At 45.4% G+C, this 19853-nt stretch overlaps 1 protein-coding gene across 1 annotated transcript in view; it reads right to left on the minus strand.

Annotated features, from left to right (window-relative positions):
• LOC124606966 (ATP-dependent translocase ABCB1-like) overlaps nt 1–19853 on the minus strand; it is a 261320-nt gene that overhangs the window by 114923 nt on the left and 126544 nt on the right. The window contains exon 11 of the mRNA XM_047139103.1: nt 4464–4659. Coding sequence (XP_046995059.1) covers nt 4464–4659 — 196 coding nt within the window. The remainder of the gene's footprint in view (nt 1–4463; nt 4660–19853) is intronic.

Raw genomic sequence — 19853 nt, forward strand, 5'->3', positions numbered from 1 at the left:
CAAAACGTATTTACTAGCTTAAGTTGTATGGTTTCCTAATCTGATTCCCTTAGCATCTCCTGATTTAGTTTGACTACATTCCATTATCCTTCTTTTTTTCCTCCCTTCAAGACACTGTCCATTCCATTCGACTGCTCCTCCAAGTCCTTTGCGGTATCTGACAGAATTAAATGTCATCGGCAAACCTCAAATTGTTTATTTCTTCTCCCTGAACTTTAATTCCTAATCCAAATTTTTCTTGTTCAGTGTACATCGGGGATCGGTTACAACCCTGTATCACTCCTTTACAACCACTGCTTCCCTCTCATATCCCTCTACTCTTATGTGTTATGTTGAAACATAGCAATCAAGCTTTCCCCAAATTTGGAAGTTCGATGGAACCCACTTATGGCGTCGCCTCAACTGAATGTGGCATACCTGGATAAACTTCTGGACTCTCCTCCATGCCGAACTGAAGCCATTATCCAGTTTAGAGACGCGAAATTTCACCGACAGGAAAAAGATACTGTGATATGCAAATGATTAGCTTTTCAGAGCATTTACACAAGGTTGGCGTCGGTCGAGACACCTACAAGGTGCTGATATGAGGAAAGTTTCCAAGCGATTTCTCATACACAAACAGCAGTTGACCGGCGTTGCCTGGTGAAACGTTGTTGTGATGCCTCGCGTAAGGAGGAGAAATGCGTACCATCACGTTTCCGGCTTGAATAAAGGTCGAATTGTAGCCTATCGCGATTGCGGTTTATCGTATCTCGACATTGCTGCTCGCCTTGGTCGAGATCCAATGACTGTTAGCAGAATATGGAATCGGTGGGTTCAGGAGGGTAATACGGAACGCCGTGCTGGATCCCAAAGGCCTCGGATCACTAGCAGTTGAGATGACAGGCATCTTATCCGCATGGCTGAAACGGATCGTGCAGCCACGTCTCGATCTCTGAGCCAACAGATGGGGACGTTTGCAAGACAACCATCTGCACGAACAGTTCCACGACGTTTGCAGCAGCATTTACTATCAGCTCAGAGACCATGGCTGCGGTTACCCTTGACGCTGCATCACAGACAGGAGCGCCTGCGATGGTATACTCAACGACGAACCTGCGTGCACGAATGGCAAAACGTCGTTTTTTTGGATGAATCCAGGTTCTGTTTACATCATCATGATGGTCGAATCCGTGTTTGGCGACATCGCGGTGACGCACATTGGAAGCGTGTATTCGTCATCGCCATACTGGTGCATCTCCCGGCGTGATGGTATGGGGTGCCATTGGTTACACGTCTAGGTCACCTCTTATTCGCATTGACGGCACTTTGAGTAGTGGACGTTACATTTCATATGTGTTACGACGCGAGGATCTTCCCTTCAGTCGATCCCTGCGAAACCCTACATTTCAGGAGGATAATGCACGACCGCATGTTGCAGCTCCTGTACGGGCCTTTCTGGATACAGAAAATGTTCGACTGCTGCCCGGGCCAGCACATTCCCAGATCTCTCACCAATTAGAAACGTCTAGCCAGTGGTGGCCAAGCAACTGGCAAGTCACAATACTCCAGTCTCTTCTCTTGAGGTACTGTGGTATCGTGTTGAAGCTGCATCGGCAGCTGTACCTGTACATGCCATCCAAGCTCTGTTTGACTCAATGCCCAGGCGTATCAAGGCCGTTATTACGGCCAGAGGTGGTTGATCTGGGTACTGATTTCTCTGGATCTATGCACCCAAACTGCTTGAAAATCTAATCACATGTCGAGTGTAGTATAATATATTTATCCAATGAATACCCGTTTACCATCTGCATTTCTTCTTGGTGTAGCAATTTTAATGGCCAGTAGTGTATATTAGCAGCAACGAACACCAGAATTCTGCGAATCCTGCAGTGAAAGAAACACCACGCAGATGGCAAGCATTTAGCAAGAGCTTGGCCTCAAAGATACACGTGGAGAAGGTGCGTCGCAAGTATTTAGGTATGAGAAATTTGTTTTGTGAAACAGTAAGAGTCATGTATTTCGCTGAGTGAATTGTAAAGAAGGCTAAGGTTTACTATTGGTAGAGTGAGATCCGTATAAACAACGGAACGATATGTTTTGAAATTTGTGTAAATTCACGGATTTGGATGAGGATAGATTACTATTTTAATCGTGGGAACTGCGAGAATCTCAGTTATTTGAATGGTTCATTGCACCAATAATCAAACTCTTTCTTGTAATCCTTCTCTTTAAGTTGTTGATAACAATGCTGAAGTACTGAATGAAGTGTTTTCTGCTTGAGCGGTATTCAATCTATGATCTATACGCTGATTGAGAAATGTCCTGTAGGAATCACAGAAAGCCCAAGTGGCTGCCTCGCGAGAAAAGTCGACAGTTATCAAGCGCGGAAGAGCTGAGCACATGTCTGCCAAAACGAGACACAGAATGGAGCACGATATCACGTAGAGCTGTTATATGGTATCCTCCAACATCTTACAGCTCCAGATTCCACTCCATTCCAGTGGAGAGTACTGGCAGGTGATCCGAAAACCCGTAATCTCAATGTGACGATCACATATTGCTGCTATAAAACAGAAAAAGACGGATGTAGCTGATCAGGCAACATTAGGAAGATAAATATTTTGAAGCATGGGCCAATGCAACAAACTGTACCGGAGCATCAGCAATATTACATCTCTGAAACGACACCGTCTGCTTAAATATTTTCTCAGATGGAAATTTTCTCTAGTCCCTACTCCTGTTCAGGAGTCCTCATACAAGCTCCATGATGCCCCTGTGGTATGATAACAATGATGGGGAGATGAAGTAAGTAAAGAATTACACTGGCGGTACACCAGTATCATACATTATACCACCGACGACGACCGTCTAGGTTACTGGCTGAAGAGGCATATCGTACCGTCAAAAGCCCAGAAGCAGTTCATCGAAACCGTACGAATTAGTGTCTGGCAACCACAATATGACATTAAAGATACGTTACCGTGCAAGTACACTCCTGGAAATGGAAAAAAGAACACATTGACACCGGTGTGTCAGACCCACCATACTTGCTCCGGACACTGCGAGAGGGCTGTACAAGCAATGATCACACGCACGGCACAGCGGACACACCAGGAACCGCGGTGTTGGCCGTCGAATGGCGCTAGCTGCGCAGCATTTGTGCACCGCCGCCGTCAGTGTCAGCCAGTTTGCCGTGGCATACGGAGCTCCATCGCAGTCTTTAACACTGGTAGCATGCCGCGACAGCGTGGACGTGAACCGTATGTGCAGTTGACGGACTTTAAGCGAGGGCGTACAGTGGGCATGCGGGAGGCCGGGTGGACGTACCGCCGAATTGCTCAACACGTGGGGCGTGAGGTCTCCACAGTACATCGATGTTGTCGCCAGTGGTCGTCGGAAGGTGCACGTGCCCGTCGACCTGGGACCGGACCGCAGCGACGCACGGATGCACGCCAAGACCGTAGGATCCTACGCAGTGCCGTAGGGGACCGCACCGCCACTTCCCAGCAAATTAGGGACACTGTTGCTCCTGGGGTATCGGCGAGGACCATTCGCAACCGTCTCCATGAAGCTGGGCTACGGTCCCGCACACCGTTAGGCCGTCTTCCGCTCACGCCCCAACATCGTGCAGCCCGCCTCCAGTGGTGTTGCGACAGGCGTGAATGGAGGGACGAATGGAGACGTGTCGTCTTCAGCGATGAGAGTCGCTTCTGCCTTGGTGCCAATGATGATCGTATGCGTGTTTGGCGCCGTGCAGGTGAGCGCCACAATCAGGACTGCATACGACCGAGGCACACAGGGCCAACACCCGGCATCATGGTGTGGGGAGCGATCTCCTACACTGGCCGTACACCACTGGTGATCGTCGAGGGGACACTGAATAGTGCACGGTACATCCAAACCGTCATCGAACCCATCGTTCTACCATTCCTAGACCGGCAAGGGAACTTGCTGTTCCAACAGGACAATGCACGTCCGCATGTATCCCGTGCCACCAACGTGCTCTAGAAGGTGTAAGTCTACTACCCTGGCCAGCAAGATCTCCGGATCTGTCCCCCATTGAGCATGTTTGGGACTGGATGAAGCGTCGTCTCACGCGGTCTGCACGTCCAGCACGAACGCTGGTCCAACTGAGGCGCCAGGTGGAAATGGCATGGCAAGCCGTTCCACAGGACTACATCCAGCATCTCTACGATCGTCTCCATGGGAGAATAGCAGCCTGCATTGCTGCGAAAGGTGGATATACACTGTACTAGTGCCGACATTGTGCATGCTCTGTTGCCTGTGTCTATGTGCCTGTGGTTCTGTCAGTGTGATCATGTGATGTATCTGACCCCAGGAATGTGTCAATAAAGTTTCCCCTTCCTGGGACAATGAATTCACGGTGTTCTTATTTCAATTTCCAGGAGTGTATTTCATATTATTTTCACTCGTCGTAATTGAATAGAAGCTACGTAGTACCATAAGTTGCTGGTGCTCACCCTTTTCCTCGGCCTCCTTGACGGCGGCGGACAGCTGAGCAGTGACGAGCGAGTGGTAGTGGCCCTTGAGTTCCATCAGCTCGTCGTGGCTGCCCTGCTCGACCACGCCGCCTCCGGACAGCACCACGATCCTGTCCGCGTTGCGCACAGTCGACAGCCTGTGCGCCACGATGATGGTCGTTCGACCAACGCTGGCCTGCAGGTTGTTCACGAGAAGAACTTCATTAACGAAAAATTATTTTGTTTAATTTTATTTTGGTTTAAATTCGGATTTTTCGATCACACTTTGCATGTATCTGAAATTATCATAACTTAACAGATTTTTTTCCTTGAGTCGTTCCACAATGCTTCTTTATATCGAAAAAGATGGTATTGTCTAGGCAGCTTCCTCTCTTACACTGCATTGGTACTCTGTCCCTCCGAACACGGACGGCAACAATGGGCAGATGACGTGTAAAGTTATCTGTAGGTGAAGCAGAGGCAACTAAGATGGGGGTACCAGTACAGGAACATGTCTTCGTAGCACAGATGTAAACTATACTGCACGTGTGCTACTCCATAAATAAGTCTGCCATAGGCTGAAGTGTTTTGCTTGCAAATGCAAATTTCAAATTGTATCTAATGCTATCTTATAGCACACTGCCGCGGTTTTTTGGCTTTTCCCAGTGTGGCCGAGCGGTTCTAGAAGCTTCAGTCTGGAACCGCGCGATCGCTACGGTTGCAGGTTCGAATCCTGCCTCGGGCATGGATGTGTGTGATGTCCTTAGGTTAGTCAGGTTTAAGTAGTTCTAGGGGACTGATGACTTCAGATATTAAGTCCCATAGTGCTCGGAGCCATTTTGGCTTTTCCGAATGATGAAGGACGCTTTCTGTTGCTGTTGATTTTCCAGTATGGGAGTCCTTACACCAAGAACATTCCAATGAAAAAGAGACCATAAAGTGTAATTCACGGCATCAATGGACATATTAAATGGTTTCTGTTGATAATCAGGAGTATACAGTGGATGGAAACTTATACTGGGAACTCTCAGATCTGTACAACTAGTTCCACGTTTAATTATGGTAGGTCCCCACCTGCCTAAGTTGGGAAAATTCAATTATAATAAAGCTTTGATCCACACTAATCATATTTCCTTAATTGCTTTCATCAGTTGATCACATAAAGTCAAATTATTTACGAAATATGTTCCTTTCGATGAAAGGCAACAGGAGATCTCGACGAAAAATAGTAGACTCTCAGTGAGAAACATGAAAAGAACTGGCTTATAAGAACTGTTGCACGCCAGGTTGGGTGTACTAATTCTAATAAGAAAGTTGTTGATTGAGAAACAGTCATAAACTTGTAACGATTTATTTTAACAGAAAGAAACACTTTCAAACACTGCATAAGGAGTTAACTTAAAGTTTGCTATTGCCTGCATTTTCGTACTGATAACATTCCGAAGGACAATATGTTGGATAGTGAGGCTCTTTATGAATATAATCCATACAAAATGGGAGGAGAACAGGATAAATTTACACGCATACTAAGTTCACATTAAAAGAATACAAATTGAAGGGAGTCAGCCCTTCAACATATAACAACAGACTAGGCCTTCCAATACATAAAAATAAAATGTCACGGAACACTCACACAAGTCTATGCCCTAGAGAATCACATCGGCGCAAGACTTCAAAAAATGGAATGCTCACATATTTCCTAAATATTTGTGAGTAAATTACTTGTTAAATACTTGTCACGATATGTAAGATCCAAATGAATTACAAAGGACAATAGTATCATGTGAGCAAATGGCCTATATGAACAAAGCAAGTACTCGAGAATCAGAGTTTAACACAATGAAATCACATAAAATATAACTGTATAGTGCTGAGGGCAGATTTGTCCATGTGTGGTACCATATAAAGGAAATCTGCAAAGTTAGTCATAAAACTGAAACGGGAATGAATTTCCGACTAGAGATGAAACCATATTTACACAAGAGAACATTCACATGCACATTCTCAATTAATAACAAACATTCTCTCATACCGTCGGCATATATCGAGGAATGTATTACGATGTCACAAGCTATGGTAAGACAAAGTAAGTCTCAGAAAATTAACAAAACCTCAAAAATACGTCATTACCTACACTGAATAAACTATTACATGTTGACTCCTAGGCTATCGCTGAGAAATAAATCGAATTAAAACACTTCAGTAGGCGTACGCAATTCACATTCTAAGACGAAGTCCCTAGGCTCGCTCTTAAAGTTACGATGTGCACTCACCACCAACCACCAACCACCCGGCAGATCTGAGTGCTTTTGTTCTTCGCTCCCCGAATAACGAACACCCCCCCCCCCCCGCCCCCCCCGGAAGCGGAACTGATCAGAGGGGTCCTTTCCGCCACCAACCTGACGACAGTCGAAAGGCCACTTAGAGGGCACGAACATTTTTACTTTAACTGAAACCACTAAGCCGAGTGTCTAAAGCATACAGCAAAGTGCTGCGCTGCTAACTGCTATTGAAGTGCTAAACAGACACACAGATACACTCACTCTTTCACGCTGAGGATAAGGAAGGAAGTGAAATGCGGTAGCACAAAATATAATTAACGTAAGCAGTACTGAGGAGTTGCTTGGAACATAAATATGCATATACCGTATAAATATGTTAGGGAGATGCAGAACACAGTTTGTTTGCATCGTTCCGTTAAATTATCATGAGATAAACATAACCCACTGCTCTGATTTGTCGCGGGCTGAACCAAGAAAGCCGGCCGGTGTGGCCGAGCGGTTCTAGGCGCTACAGTCTGGAACCGCGCGACCGCTGCGGTCGCAGGTTCGAATCCTGCCTCGGGCATGGATGTGTGTGATGTCCTTAGGTTAGTTAGGTTTAAGTGGTTCTAAGTTCTAGAGGACTGATGACCTCAGCAGTTGAGTCCCATAGTGCTCAGAGCCATTTTTTTGAACCAGGAAACGCACCAATAATTAGAGGTGCCAGTATTGATTGAATGACAGTAACATTAAATCCGATAATGTTGTTGTTGTTGTGGTCTTCAGTCCTGAGCCTGGTTGGATGCAGCTCTCCTTGCTACTCTATCCTGTGCAAGCTTCTTCATCTCCCAGTACCTACTGCAACCTACATCCTTCTGAATCTGCTTAGTGTATTCATCTCTATGTCTCCCTCTACGATTTTTACCCTCCACGCTGCCCTCCAATACTAAATTGGTGATCCCTTGATGCCTCCGAACGTGTCCTACCAACCGATCCCTTCTTCTGGCCAAGTTGTGCCACAAACTTCTCTTCTCCCCAATCCCATATAATACTTCCTCATTAGTTATGTGATCTTCCCATCTAATCTTCAGCATTCTTCTGTAGCACCACATTTCAAAAGCTTCTATTCTCTTCTCGTCCAAACTATTTATCGTCCATGTTTCACTTCCATACATGGCTACACTCCATACAAATTCTTTCAGAAATGACTTCCTGCACTAAAATCTATACTCGATGTTAACAAATTTCTCTTCTTGAGAAACGCTTTCATTGCCATTGCCAGTCTACATTTTATATCCTCTCTACTTCGACCATCATCAGTTATTGTGCTCCCCAAATAGCAAAATTCCTTTACTACTTTGTCTCATTTCCTAATCTAATTCCTTCAGCATCACCCGACTTAATTCGACTTCATTCCATTATCCTCGTTTTGCTTTTGTTGATTTTCATCTTATATCCTCCTTTCAAGACATTGTCCATTCCATTCAACTGCTCTTCCAAGTCCTTTGCTGTCTCTGACAGAATTAGAGTGTCATCGGCGAACCTCAAAGTTTTTATTTCTTCTCCATGGATTTTAATACCTACTCCGAATTTTTCTTTTGTTTCCTTTACTGCTTGCTCAATATACAGATTGAACAACATCGGGGAGAGGTTACAACCCTTTCTTACTCCCTTCCCAACAACTGCTTCCCTTTCATGTCCCTCGACTCTTATAACTGCCATCTGGTTTCTGAACAAATTGTAAATAGCCTTTCGCTCCCTGTATTTTACCCCTGCCACCTTTAGAATTTGAAAGAGAGTATTCCAGTCAACATTGTCAAAAGCTTTCTCTAAGTCTACAAATGTTAAAAACGCAGGTTTGCCTTTCCTTAATCTTTCTTCTAAGATAAGTCGTAAGGTCAGTATTGCCTCACGTGTTCCAATGTTTCTACGGAATCCAAACTGATCTTCCCCGAGGTTGGCTTCTACTAGTTTTTCCATTCGTCTGTAAAGAATTCGTGTTAGTATTTTGCAGCTGTGACTTATTAAACTGTCAACACCTGCTTTCTTTGGGATTGGAATTATTATATTCTTCTTGAAGTCTGAGGGCATTTCGCCTGTCTCATACATCTTGCTCACCACATGGTAGTGTTTTCTCAGGACTGGCTCTCCCAAGGCCGTCAGTAGTTCCAATGGAATGTTGTCTACTCCGGGGGCCTTGTTTCGACTCAGGTCTTTCAGTGCTCTGTCAAACTCTTCACGCAGTATCGTATCTCCCATTTCATCTTCACCTACATCCTCTTCCATTTCCATAATATTGTCCTCAAGTACATCGCCCTTGTATAGACCCTCTATATACTCCTTCCACCTTTCTCCTTTCCCTTCTTTGCTTAGAACTGGGTTTCCATCTGAGCTCTTGGTATTCATACAAGTCGTTCTCTTATCTCCAAAGGTCTCTTTAATTTTCCTGTAGGCAGTATCTATCTTACCCCTAGTGAGATAAGCCTCTACATCCTTACATTTGTCCTCTAGCCATCCCTGCTTAGCCATTTTGCACTTCCTGTCGATCTCATTTTTGAGACGTTTGTATTCCATTTTGCTTGCTTCATTTGCTGCATTTTTATATTTTCTCCTTTCATCAATTAAATTCAATATTTCTTCTGTTATCCAAGGATTTCTACTAGCCCTCGTCTTTTTACCTACTTGATCCTCTGCTGCCTTCACTACTTCATCCCTCAAAGCTACCCATTCTTCTTCTACTGTATTTCTTTCCCCCATTCCTGTCAATTGTTCCCTTATGCTCTCCCTGAAACTCTGTACAACCTCTGGTTCTTTCAGTTTATCCAGGTCCCATCTCCTTAAATTCCCACCTTTTTGCAGTTTCTTCAGTTTTAATTTACAGGTCATAACCTATAGATTGTGGTCAGAGTCCACATCTGCCCCTGGAAATATCTTACAATTTAATACCTGGTTCCTAAATCTCTGTCTTACCATTATACACTCCTGGAAATGGAAAAAAGAACACATTGACACCGGTGTGTCAGACCCACCATACTTGCTCCGGACACTGCGAGAGGGCTGTACAAGCAATGATCACACGCACGGCACAGCGGACACACCAGGAACCGCGGTGTTGGCCGTCGAATGGCGCTAGCTGCGCAGCATTTGTGCACCGCCGCCGTCAGTGTCAGCCAGTTTGCCGTGGCATACGGAGCTCCATCGCAGTCTTTAACACTGGTAGCATGCCGCGACAGCGTGGACGTGAACCGTATGTGCAGTTGACGGACTTTAAGCGATGGCGTACAGTGGGCATGCGGGAGGCCGGGTGGACGTACCGCCGAATTGCTCAACACGTGGGGCGTGAGGTCTCCACAGTACATCGATGTTGTCGTCAGTGGTCGGCGGAAGGTGCACGTGCCCGTCGACCTGGGACCGGACCGCAGCGACGCACGGATGCACGCCAAGACCGTAGGATCCTACGCAGTGCCGTAGGGGACCGCACCGCCACTTCCCAGCAGATTAGGGACACTGTTGCTCCTGGGGTATCGGCGAGGACCATTCGCAACCGTCTCCATGAAGCTGGGCTACGGTCCCGCACACCGTTAGGCCGTCTTCCGCTCACGCCCCAACATCGTGCAGCCCGCCTCCAGTGGTGTCGCGACAGGCGTGAATGGAGGGACGAATGGAGACGTGTCGTCTTCAGCGATGAGAGTCGCTTCTGCCTTGGTGCCAATGATGGTCGTATGCATGTTTGGCGCCGTGCGGGTGAGCGCCACAATCAGGACTGCATACGACCGAGGCACACAGGGCCTACACCCTGCATCATGGTGTGGGGAGCGATCTCCTACACTGGCCGTACACCACTGGTGATCGTCGAGGGGACACTGAATAGTGCACGGTACATCCAAACCGTCATCGAACCCATCGTTCTACCATTCCTAGACCGGCAAGGGAACTTGCTGTTCCAACAGGACAATGCACGTCCGCATGTATCCCGTGCCACCCAACGTGCTCTAGAAGGTGTAAGTCTATTACCCTGGCCAGCAAGATCTCCGGATCTGTCCCCCATTGAGCATGTTTGGGACTGGATGAAGCGTCGTCTCACGCGGTCTGCACGTCCAGCACGAACGCTGGTCCAACTGAGGCGCCAGGTGGAAATGGCATGGCAAGCCGTTCCACAGGACTACATCCAGCATCTCTACGATCGTCTCCATGGGAGAATAGCAGCCTGCATTGCTGCGAAAGGTGGATATACACTGTACTAGTGCCGACATTGTGCATGCTCTGTTGCCTGTGTCTATGTGCCTGTGGTTCTGTCAGTGTGATCATGTGATGTATCTGACCCCAGGAATGTGTCAATAAAGTTTCCCCTTCCTGGGACAATGAATTCACGGTGTTCTTATTTCAATTTCCAGGAGTGTATAATCTATATGATACCTTTTAGTATCTCCAGGGTTCTTCCATGTATACAACCTTCTTTCATGATTCTTAAACCAAGTGTTAGCTATGATTATGTTCTGCTCTGTGCATAATTCTACCAGGCGGCTTCCTCTTTCAATTCTTAGCCCCAATCCATATTCACCTACTACGTTTCCTTCTCTCCCTTTTCCTACACTCGAATTCCAGTCACCCATGACTATTAAATTTTCGTCTCCCTTCACTATCTGAATAATTTATTTTATTTCATCATACATTTCTTCAATTTCTTCATCATCTGCAGAGCTAGTTGGCATATAAACATGTACTACTGTAGTAGGTGTGGGCTTCGTATCTATCTTGGCCACAATAATGCGTTCACTATGCTGTTTGTAGTAGCTTACCGGCATTCCTATTTTCCTATTCATTATTAAACCTACTCCTGCATTACCCCTATTTGATTTTGTGTTTATAAACCTGTAGTCACCTGACCAGAAGTCTTGTTCCTCCTGCCACCGAAATTCACTAATTCCCACCATATCTAACTTTAACCTATCCATTTCCCTTTTTAAATTTTCTAACCTACCTGACCGATTAAGGGATCTGACATTCCACGCTCCGATCCGTAGAACCCCAGTTTTCTTTCTCCTGATAACGACATCCTCTTGAGTAGTCCGAATGGGGGACTATTTTACCTCCGGAATATTTTACCCTAGAGGACGCCATCATCATTTAATCATACAGTAAAGCTGCATGCCCTCGGGAAAAATTACGGCTGTAGTTTCCCCTTGCTTTCATCCGTTCGCAGTACAGCACAGCAAGGCCGCTTTGGTTATTGTTACAAGGCCAGATCAGTCAATCATCCAGACTGTTGCCCTTGCAACTACTGAAAGGGCTGCTGCCCCTCTTCAGGAACCACACGTTTGTCTGGCCTCTCAACAGATACCCATCCGTTGTGGTTGCACCTACGGTACGGCTATCGTGGTGGTGGTGGTTAGTGTTTAACGTCCCGTCGACAACGAGGTCATTAGAGACGGAGCGCAAGCTCGGGTTAGGGAAGGATTGGGAAGGAAATCGGCCGTGCCCTTTCAAAGGAACCATCTCGGCATTCGCCTGAAACGATTTAGGGAAATCACGGAAAACCTAAATCAGGATGGCCGGAGACGGGATTGAACCGTCGTCCTCTCGAATGCGAGTCCAGTGTGCTAACCACTGCGCCACCTCGCTCGGTGGTACGGCTATCTGTGTCGCTGAGACACGCAAGCCTCCCCACCAACGGCAATTTCCATGGTTCATGGGGGGAAAAATCCGATAAAGACAATATGAAACGTCTCCAATTGGGAGGTTTCACATAACATCGACGTCGTTGGCAACCTTAGAAATCTGAGGAGTTTCTTGCTTAAACATGTAATTAAGAAAACATAAAAATTATTTCGATAAATCAGGCGATCGCTATCTTATCTCCAAGTGTTCGGTACATCAATTCGATGAAAATCATTTTGTCCCCACCTTCGAAAATAATACGCACATGGGTCACAAGAAAGAGAGGTTAGTGCTTGTACAAAGATACATGGACATCCGTTTTTACGGAGTACTCTCCACCATCTACTGTGCAGTGGCTTGCTGAGTGAGGTATAACTCCAAATGTAGTGTGATATTACACTAAACCGTCAGGTGTAACAAGTCCGCGAAAGGTTTCATAGGTAATAAGCTTACAGTTGTTATGGTTCAAATGGCTCTGAGCAATATGGGACTGAACTTCTGAGGTCATCAGTCCCCTAGAACTTAGAACTACTGAAACCTAACTAACCTAAGGACATCACACACACCCATGCCCGAGGCAGGATTCGAACCAGCGACCGTATCGGTAGTGCGGTTCCAGACTGTAGCACCTAGAACCGATCGGCCACTCCGGCCGGCTCCAGTTGTTATGAATGGGGCTCATTCGGTGTAGCAAAATAGCCTCTGGAATGGAAAAAACCGAAGAGCGACCGCTTTGAGGTTCGAAAGTCCCAGAGACGGACGCTTACATGACTTACTTCCGTAGCAAACGTCGCTGGTCAAGAGCCGCGAAACTACTTCTATATGCAAAGAAGTATGAACTATTGTGTACGTATGAAGCAAGCATATGGATTTCACCGTATCAATGACGTGAGTGCAGCAAGACTCAGGTATCGTCTGTACTCCAAAAACTCTGTACACTACAAGTAATTTAATGGTGTTATGCATTATTTTAACAAATGGTTCAAATGGTTCTGAGCATTAGGGACTTAACATCTGAGGTCATCAGTCCCCTAGAACTTAGAACTACTTAAACCTAACTAACCTAAGGACATCACACACACCCATGCCCGAGGCAGGATTCGAACCAGCGACCGTATCGGTCGTGCGGTTCCAGACTGTAGCACCTAGAACCGCTCGGCTACACGGGACGGCATCTCAATAGTATTCACAAAAATAACTTCACCTTCCCTTCGCGGATTCCCATTTGAGTTCACAGAGCATTTTCGTAACGCCGGCCGGAGTGGCCGAGCGGTTCTGTGCGCTTCAGTCTGGAACCGCGCGACCGCTACGCAGGTTCGAATCCTGCCTCGGGCAAGGATGTGTGTGTTGTCCTTACGTTAGTTAGGTTTAAGCAGTTCTAAGTTCTAGGGGACTGATGACCTCAGATGTTGAGTCCCATAGTGCTCAGAGCCATTTGAACCATTTTCGTAACAATCGCATGTCGGTCGAATCTACTGGTAAGAAATCAAGCAGCACGCCTCTGAAATGCTTCGACGTCTTAATTTAATCCAAAATAGTGAGGGTCCTATAAACTGCAGCAGTACTCACGAATGCGTCGCACAAATGTTCTTTCCACGGTCTATTTCAAAGATGAAGTATACTCTCCTATCTTTCTCCCGATAAACCAAGATCGCACATCGGCCTATTATAAAACGATCTTATGCGATCGTTACATTTCACATCGCTCTGCAACATCACGTCTAGATATTTAATCGAGTCGCGCGCAGTGGTCGCACGGTAAGAGGCGCCATGCCACGGATGCACAGCTTGAGGTTCGATCCCTCCCTCGGGCGCGGGTGTGTGTGTTGTTCTTAGCATAAGTTAGTTTAAGTAGTGTGTAAATCTAAGGACAGATGACCTCAGCTGTTTGGTCCCTTATGAATTCACACACATCTGAACATTTTTATTTAATCGACGTTAGCCGGCCGACGTGGTCTAGCGGTTCTAGGCGCTCAGACCGGAACCGAGCGACTGCTACGGTCGCGGGTTCGAATCCTGCCTCGGGCATGGATGTGTGTGATGTCCTTAGTTAGGTTTAAGTAGTTCTAAGTTCTAGGGGACTGATGACCACAGATGCTAAGTCCCATAGTGCTCAGAGCCATTTGAATAATCGACGTGTATGTCAAGCAGCACATCACTAGTAACGTATTGGAATATTACAGCGTTTTTCTCCATGCCAACTGCTTTAGCTCACATTTTTCTGCATTTAGTGCAAACTACCGTTCATCATGCCAAATAAAAATTCGGTCTGTGATACCGTAAACTCCAACAGTCACTCAACGAAGACACTTTCCCTTAAACCGCAGTCTCATCAGCAAGCAGTGGCAGACTGCTACTCTTCTTATCCAGTGTTTGGTTTGGTCTATAGCGCGCTATCTGCGTGGTCATCAGCGCCCGTCCATATTTCAAATCTTTACACAGTCTAATTGTTACACAGTCGAATCTAACAACTGTCACAAATGATGATGAAATGATGAGGACAACACTAACACCCAGTCCCCAGGCAAAGAAAATCCTCAACACGACCGGGATTTGAATCCGGGACCCTGTGATCCAGAGGCAGCATCGCTAGCCACTAGATCACGAGCTGCGGACCCTATCAAGGGTGCAGCTAGAGCATCGCCCAGGGGAAAATTTTGCAGTGAACAGTTTTAGGCGGTGGGCTTGTTCTTCGGATTGAGTCTTCGATGAGCTTTAGACTGCTGTTTGACGGTAACAGACCTTTTTCGAGGGTTGCCGTACTTGTAACTTTTAATATGACTATAAATCACCGTTGGTAGTAATGCATCGGCATATTCTATTCAGTCAGCTACACCACTGACGTGCAGTACTGCTTTATCTGGAATACGTCTGACATAAGAATAGAAGCAAGTTGGAATTTTAGTACTTCATTGTAGGCTGTATTTCATGTGAGTTCAGTCTCCTGCTGCAGCTGAAACCGACGCACCGTAACCGTCCCACATACCACACGCAGCTTGCCTGTCAGCGACGCTGCCTGACAGCGAAAGAACAGTTTTATGACCCGTTTGCTAATCTCGAATGTGGCCTCGTGTTCTCACAGCTAGCTAGTGGATTCACCCCACAGAAAAAATACACAGACCTGTCACCACGGTATAGAAATGAAATTAAGAAGTGCAATCATTAGTGTCTGTTTCGGTTGAGGCATACATTCGTGCTTCGCTCGTAACATGAACTGATTTGATAGTCTAATTTGGAAGTGGCTCGTTAACAAACTTACAGAGCAGTTTTAGTAAAAACTGCGGCATAACATTAGCAATTGCGTTGTTTCCTACTGGTACCGTGAATAAAATATGGTCGTAAAATGAATATCTGATCAGTCTGTAAATTAGTAATACTCCACGAACGTTTTACACTTTGAGAATATATCGGTTGACCTTACAGTACTGTACTCTTAGTTATTGAAATTTCATTCGCTTATGTGCCAAAGATACACACGAATAGTTTGTGAAACACTATACGCAAGTATACTACAGTTCTCCTTGCACATCCTAAAGGCGACTAGACGACAAACATCTCCAAAAACAAGATTGGTGAGACTTTCATAGCTACTGTTTGACGCACTGCCAGTTCGTTTTCGTCTAGAAATCTTCTGCCGACGTTTGTTTGGTTGTTATTCTAACATTTCGTCGTCAGCAGTGCCTGGCATGTCAAAGATTCACACCCAAAGATTCATCCTGCGCCACCAGCTGTAGAGGGGTAAATCTTCGACTGTGCCAGCCACTCGTATTGGCAAAAACGTAAAATAAATAAATACAAATTCGTCAATCGAACATCGGCTGAAGGTCCTCGACATACAATGTCTAACTCTTCTCTTTAGTATCTTGTCGTGCATCCAAATTTTATTAAGTGTCTATGTTGGGTCTGAGAAGTATCACGCACTCGTTTACGAGTACTGCTAATTCCTCTATTCTGCAGTAGGCCCCTTCAGGAATTTGCTTAAATAAAATCTGTTTCCCCGCGATCCTTTCTGTTAACCGTGTCTTCAATATAAAGATACAAATATTTGATAGATGTAGCTATGTTTTTTGAATTTGACATGCTGATGGTCTGGGTTTGGACATCCTTTGGAATGAATTGAAAGACTCCTTTTCCCTTCCACTGTGATCGACTGCTGTCCTGTAGAAGTTTTGGAACCTTTCTGAGTAGATGAATGCTTTGCATTTGCCTACACGAGTATGCAGACAATGAACTACACTGTCTTTCGCCAGATTCTTCTACTTCCTTGTTCTCCAGTGTGTCATTATACATTTCTATTGCATTTGTTTTTTTAGTTGTTCTTGAATTCTCCATAAGATACGACACAATGTAAGCGAAAGCGAGAAATTCACATTTAAGTTCAGTTATTTTCTAGCCTAAAGGATCATCGATTTTATACATTAAATGAAATATTTTTTTTTTTTTTTTGCGTTTATGGCTCAGTTTACAATATCCAACAGAAAGGAGTGGATAGCCGCAGGCTCTACCTCTGAAATTTATTACTTGAGTAGGTCACAGTATGCGACTAATCAAAAGTTCGTCCTGCTAGAATTTACTTTGTATTTAACACTGCTACAATCCAAGGGCTTCTGAAAATTAATTCGCTTGTCTATAGTAAACAGCGTTTACGATTCATATACGCAAAATCTGTGTATACTACAAAAGCAGTCGCACAACGCTGCAGTTCTTAAAGAGGCTGGTAGTGTCATTCGTAGTTCTCTTAGCAGAAGCATAGGCAATCACAAAACTGGACTACGTCTCTACGCAAGCGGTTTCCCAAGACGAAATAACATGAAAAGTTCAGCTTTCTTTTATGTACATCCTCTCCTGATTAGTTTTATTTCATTCTCCATCCCTTCCTACAATGTGCTAATCTTTTCATCTGAACGTAACTACTACACCAACAACTTCATACTATGTTTCTCATGTGCTAGTCTGTACCTGTTCCAACAGTTTTCCGCTTTATTGCTCCTTCCATTGCAAAGTTACACTGAAGACCAAACCATTAGGACCACCCGCTTAGTAGCGTGTTGATCCACCTGTAGAACTTAATATACCATAGTTATGTGTGACATGGATTCGACAAGTGCTTGGTATGTTTCCGGAGGTCTGCAGCACCAGATATCAAACGTACGGATCACGCAATTCCCGTAAATAACGAGATGGTGATTCGTGGGCACGGAGCTAATGCCCGATAGCTTCTCAGAGATGTTCCGTCGGTTCAGATAACGCAAATTTGGTAACCAAGAGATCAATGTGGGTTCATTGCCATACTCCTCAACGCACGATTCTGTCCTTGTACCAAGAACAGTTGTGTTGCTGGAAGATTTCATGTTGGTGATGACATTACAAATGGCGTGATGTAGGTGGTTCACAATATTAACTTGTCCATAGCTGTCATGATGCCTTCAGTTACTACAATAGGCCCTACTAAAGCCCAGGTGAACACACCCCAAGGCACAACACTGGCCCCACCGTGTCCGTGGTACAGTGCATATCTCGAGCAGTCGTCCGCCTAGCTTATGCCAAATCTGGACACAACCATCAATCTCGATTAAAAAGAAACATGATTCTTCCGACCAGGCAAACGCGTTTTCATTGCTCCATTGTCCAATCTCGATTATCGTGATCGTAATTGACATTTGTTGCGTTCATATGGACACCCGTAGGGGTTGCCTGCTGTGGAGTCCCACGTCCAACAATGAGCACGGTACGGTTCACTGCGAAACACTGGTGTCTCCTGTAGCATTATACTCTTTTGTCAGATCTGCTACTGTGGCCGCCTATCTTGCTTTACAGAGCGGGCAAATTTCCGACCCCCTCGTTTGTGGTGAGGCATGGACGTTCAACGCCTCGTCGCGTACTCGTGTTTTCGCTGTTCTTCGACCACATTCCTCGGAGGCTCACTACAGCAGCAAGCGAACAGCGGACTAAGTTCGCTATTTCCGAGAGCCTCGTTCAACGCCTCTGACCGTAAAAAACTGCCATTAGTCAAAGTCACTGATGTCTCTGGATTCCCCCATTTTCTGCCCGTAACATCGCTATAACATATCTCCATTCGTCTCTGTTTTGCTTACATAATTTTCTTACGGCGTCACTTTCTCACAACGCCACCAGGCGGAAATAAATCTTGCGGTATGGAGTATTCATAGTGTTCTGGCTCATCCCTCAATCTTTCTTTTATAACGTCACATTCAAACTCTCCCAGTTTCTTCCTTTCCTTATTTCCCTTGCTTATGGTGGTGTATACTCTCAGAAACCTGTTCAAGTTCATATCGGCTTATGATCAGTTGTTAATGAAAACTTTATTCTAATATTCAGGGTCAGCCGAAACTCCACCGACAATATTTCGGAGGTTTTTAAGGAAAATTATCTACGCACTCTGGAAGTTTCAAAACGATAAAGTAATTATGATTTATTCGGTTTGTAGTCTAATTATCTTTGTTTCTGGAATAACGCCATCACAACGATAAGATAAACTATTAACATGCAATCACCAAAAGTACAACGCCGGACAGAAGATGTAGTTTCTGGTACCTGCCTATGCACAGATGCAAAAGTACTGTGATGTTGCTGCCGCTGCCTAAACACTTCAGCAAAGCGTCGTTGTGTCGCTCTTCCGTTGCATGGAATGTGGCCTCTCACGGAGCGCAAATTAGCGAACTCTTCGTCAGTATACATACCCATATTTTTCTGTACCACTGTCAACGTACAAGTAACACTAAGGCAAAAATAAGCCCTAGACACCACCGAACAGTACAGAATGCAAGCTCCGTCGCGATATTTGGGTCCTATAGTGTCCATCATTCCCATGGCGCACTCTTACCCTACGAACGGCACTTAAAGTTACATTCCATATCCACCATACACGATCACGCGCTTGTGAAATTGAACAATTCATTCGCCAAGATTTACGCCTTGACGAATAAGAAGTAATAGGTATTTACTTCTCTATCACCGGCAGCAGCGTCTAAATTAAAATGACGATGGAGACAGCATACCGGGTTCCCGGGTTCGATTCCCGGCGGGGTCAAGGATTTTCTCTGCCTGTGATGACTGGGTGTTTTGTGACGACCTTAGGTTAGTTAGGTTTAAGTAGTTCTAAGTTCTAGGGGACTGATGACCATAGCTGTTAAGTCCCATAGTGCTCAGAGCCATTTGAACCATTTGGAGACAGCATGCACTAATGTAGTTCGGCGAAACGCACACGGACTAAAGTTGAAACGTTCTGACGCTTATTTTCTCGAGGTGACGGTAGATTATACTGGTTTCGGTCTCCAAAAATTCAGGTGTTTGAGGTACCTTTCGAGGTGCCCCAAGAGGTGGTCGTTGAAGCCTTACGACCCTACGGCAACGTAGTGTGCCACATCGCACAAAAGTAGCAGACGTTCACGACATACCACGGGATAAATGGTGTCCTACGGATCAACATCGAATTGTCCAAATATATCCT

This window comes from Schistocerca americana, chromosome 3, assembly GCF_021461395.2.
Source record: "Schistocerca americana isolate TAMUIC-IGC-003095 chromosome 3, iqSchAmer2.1, whole genome shotgun sequence".
Classification (NCBI taxonomy): domain Eukaryota; kingdom Metazoa; phylum Arthropoda; class Insecta; order Orthoptera; family Acrididae; genus Schistocerca; species Schistocerca americana.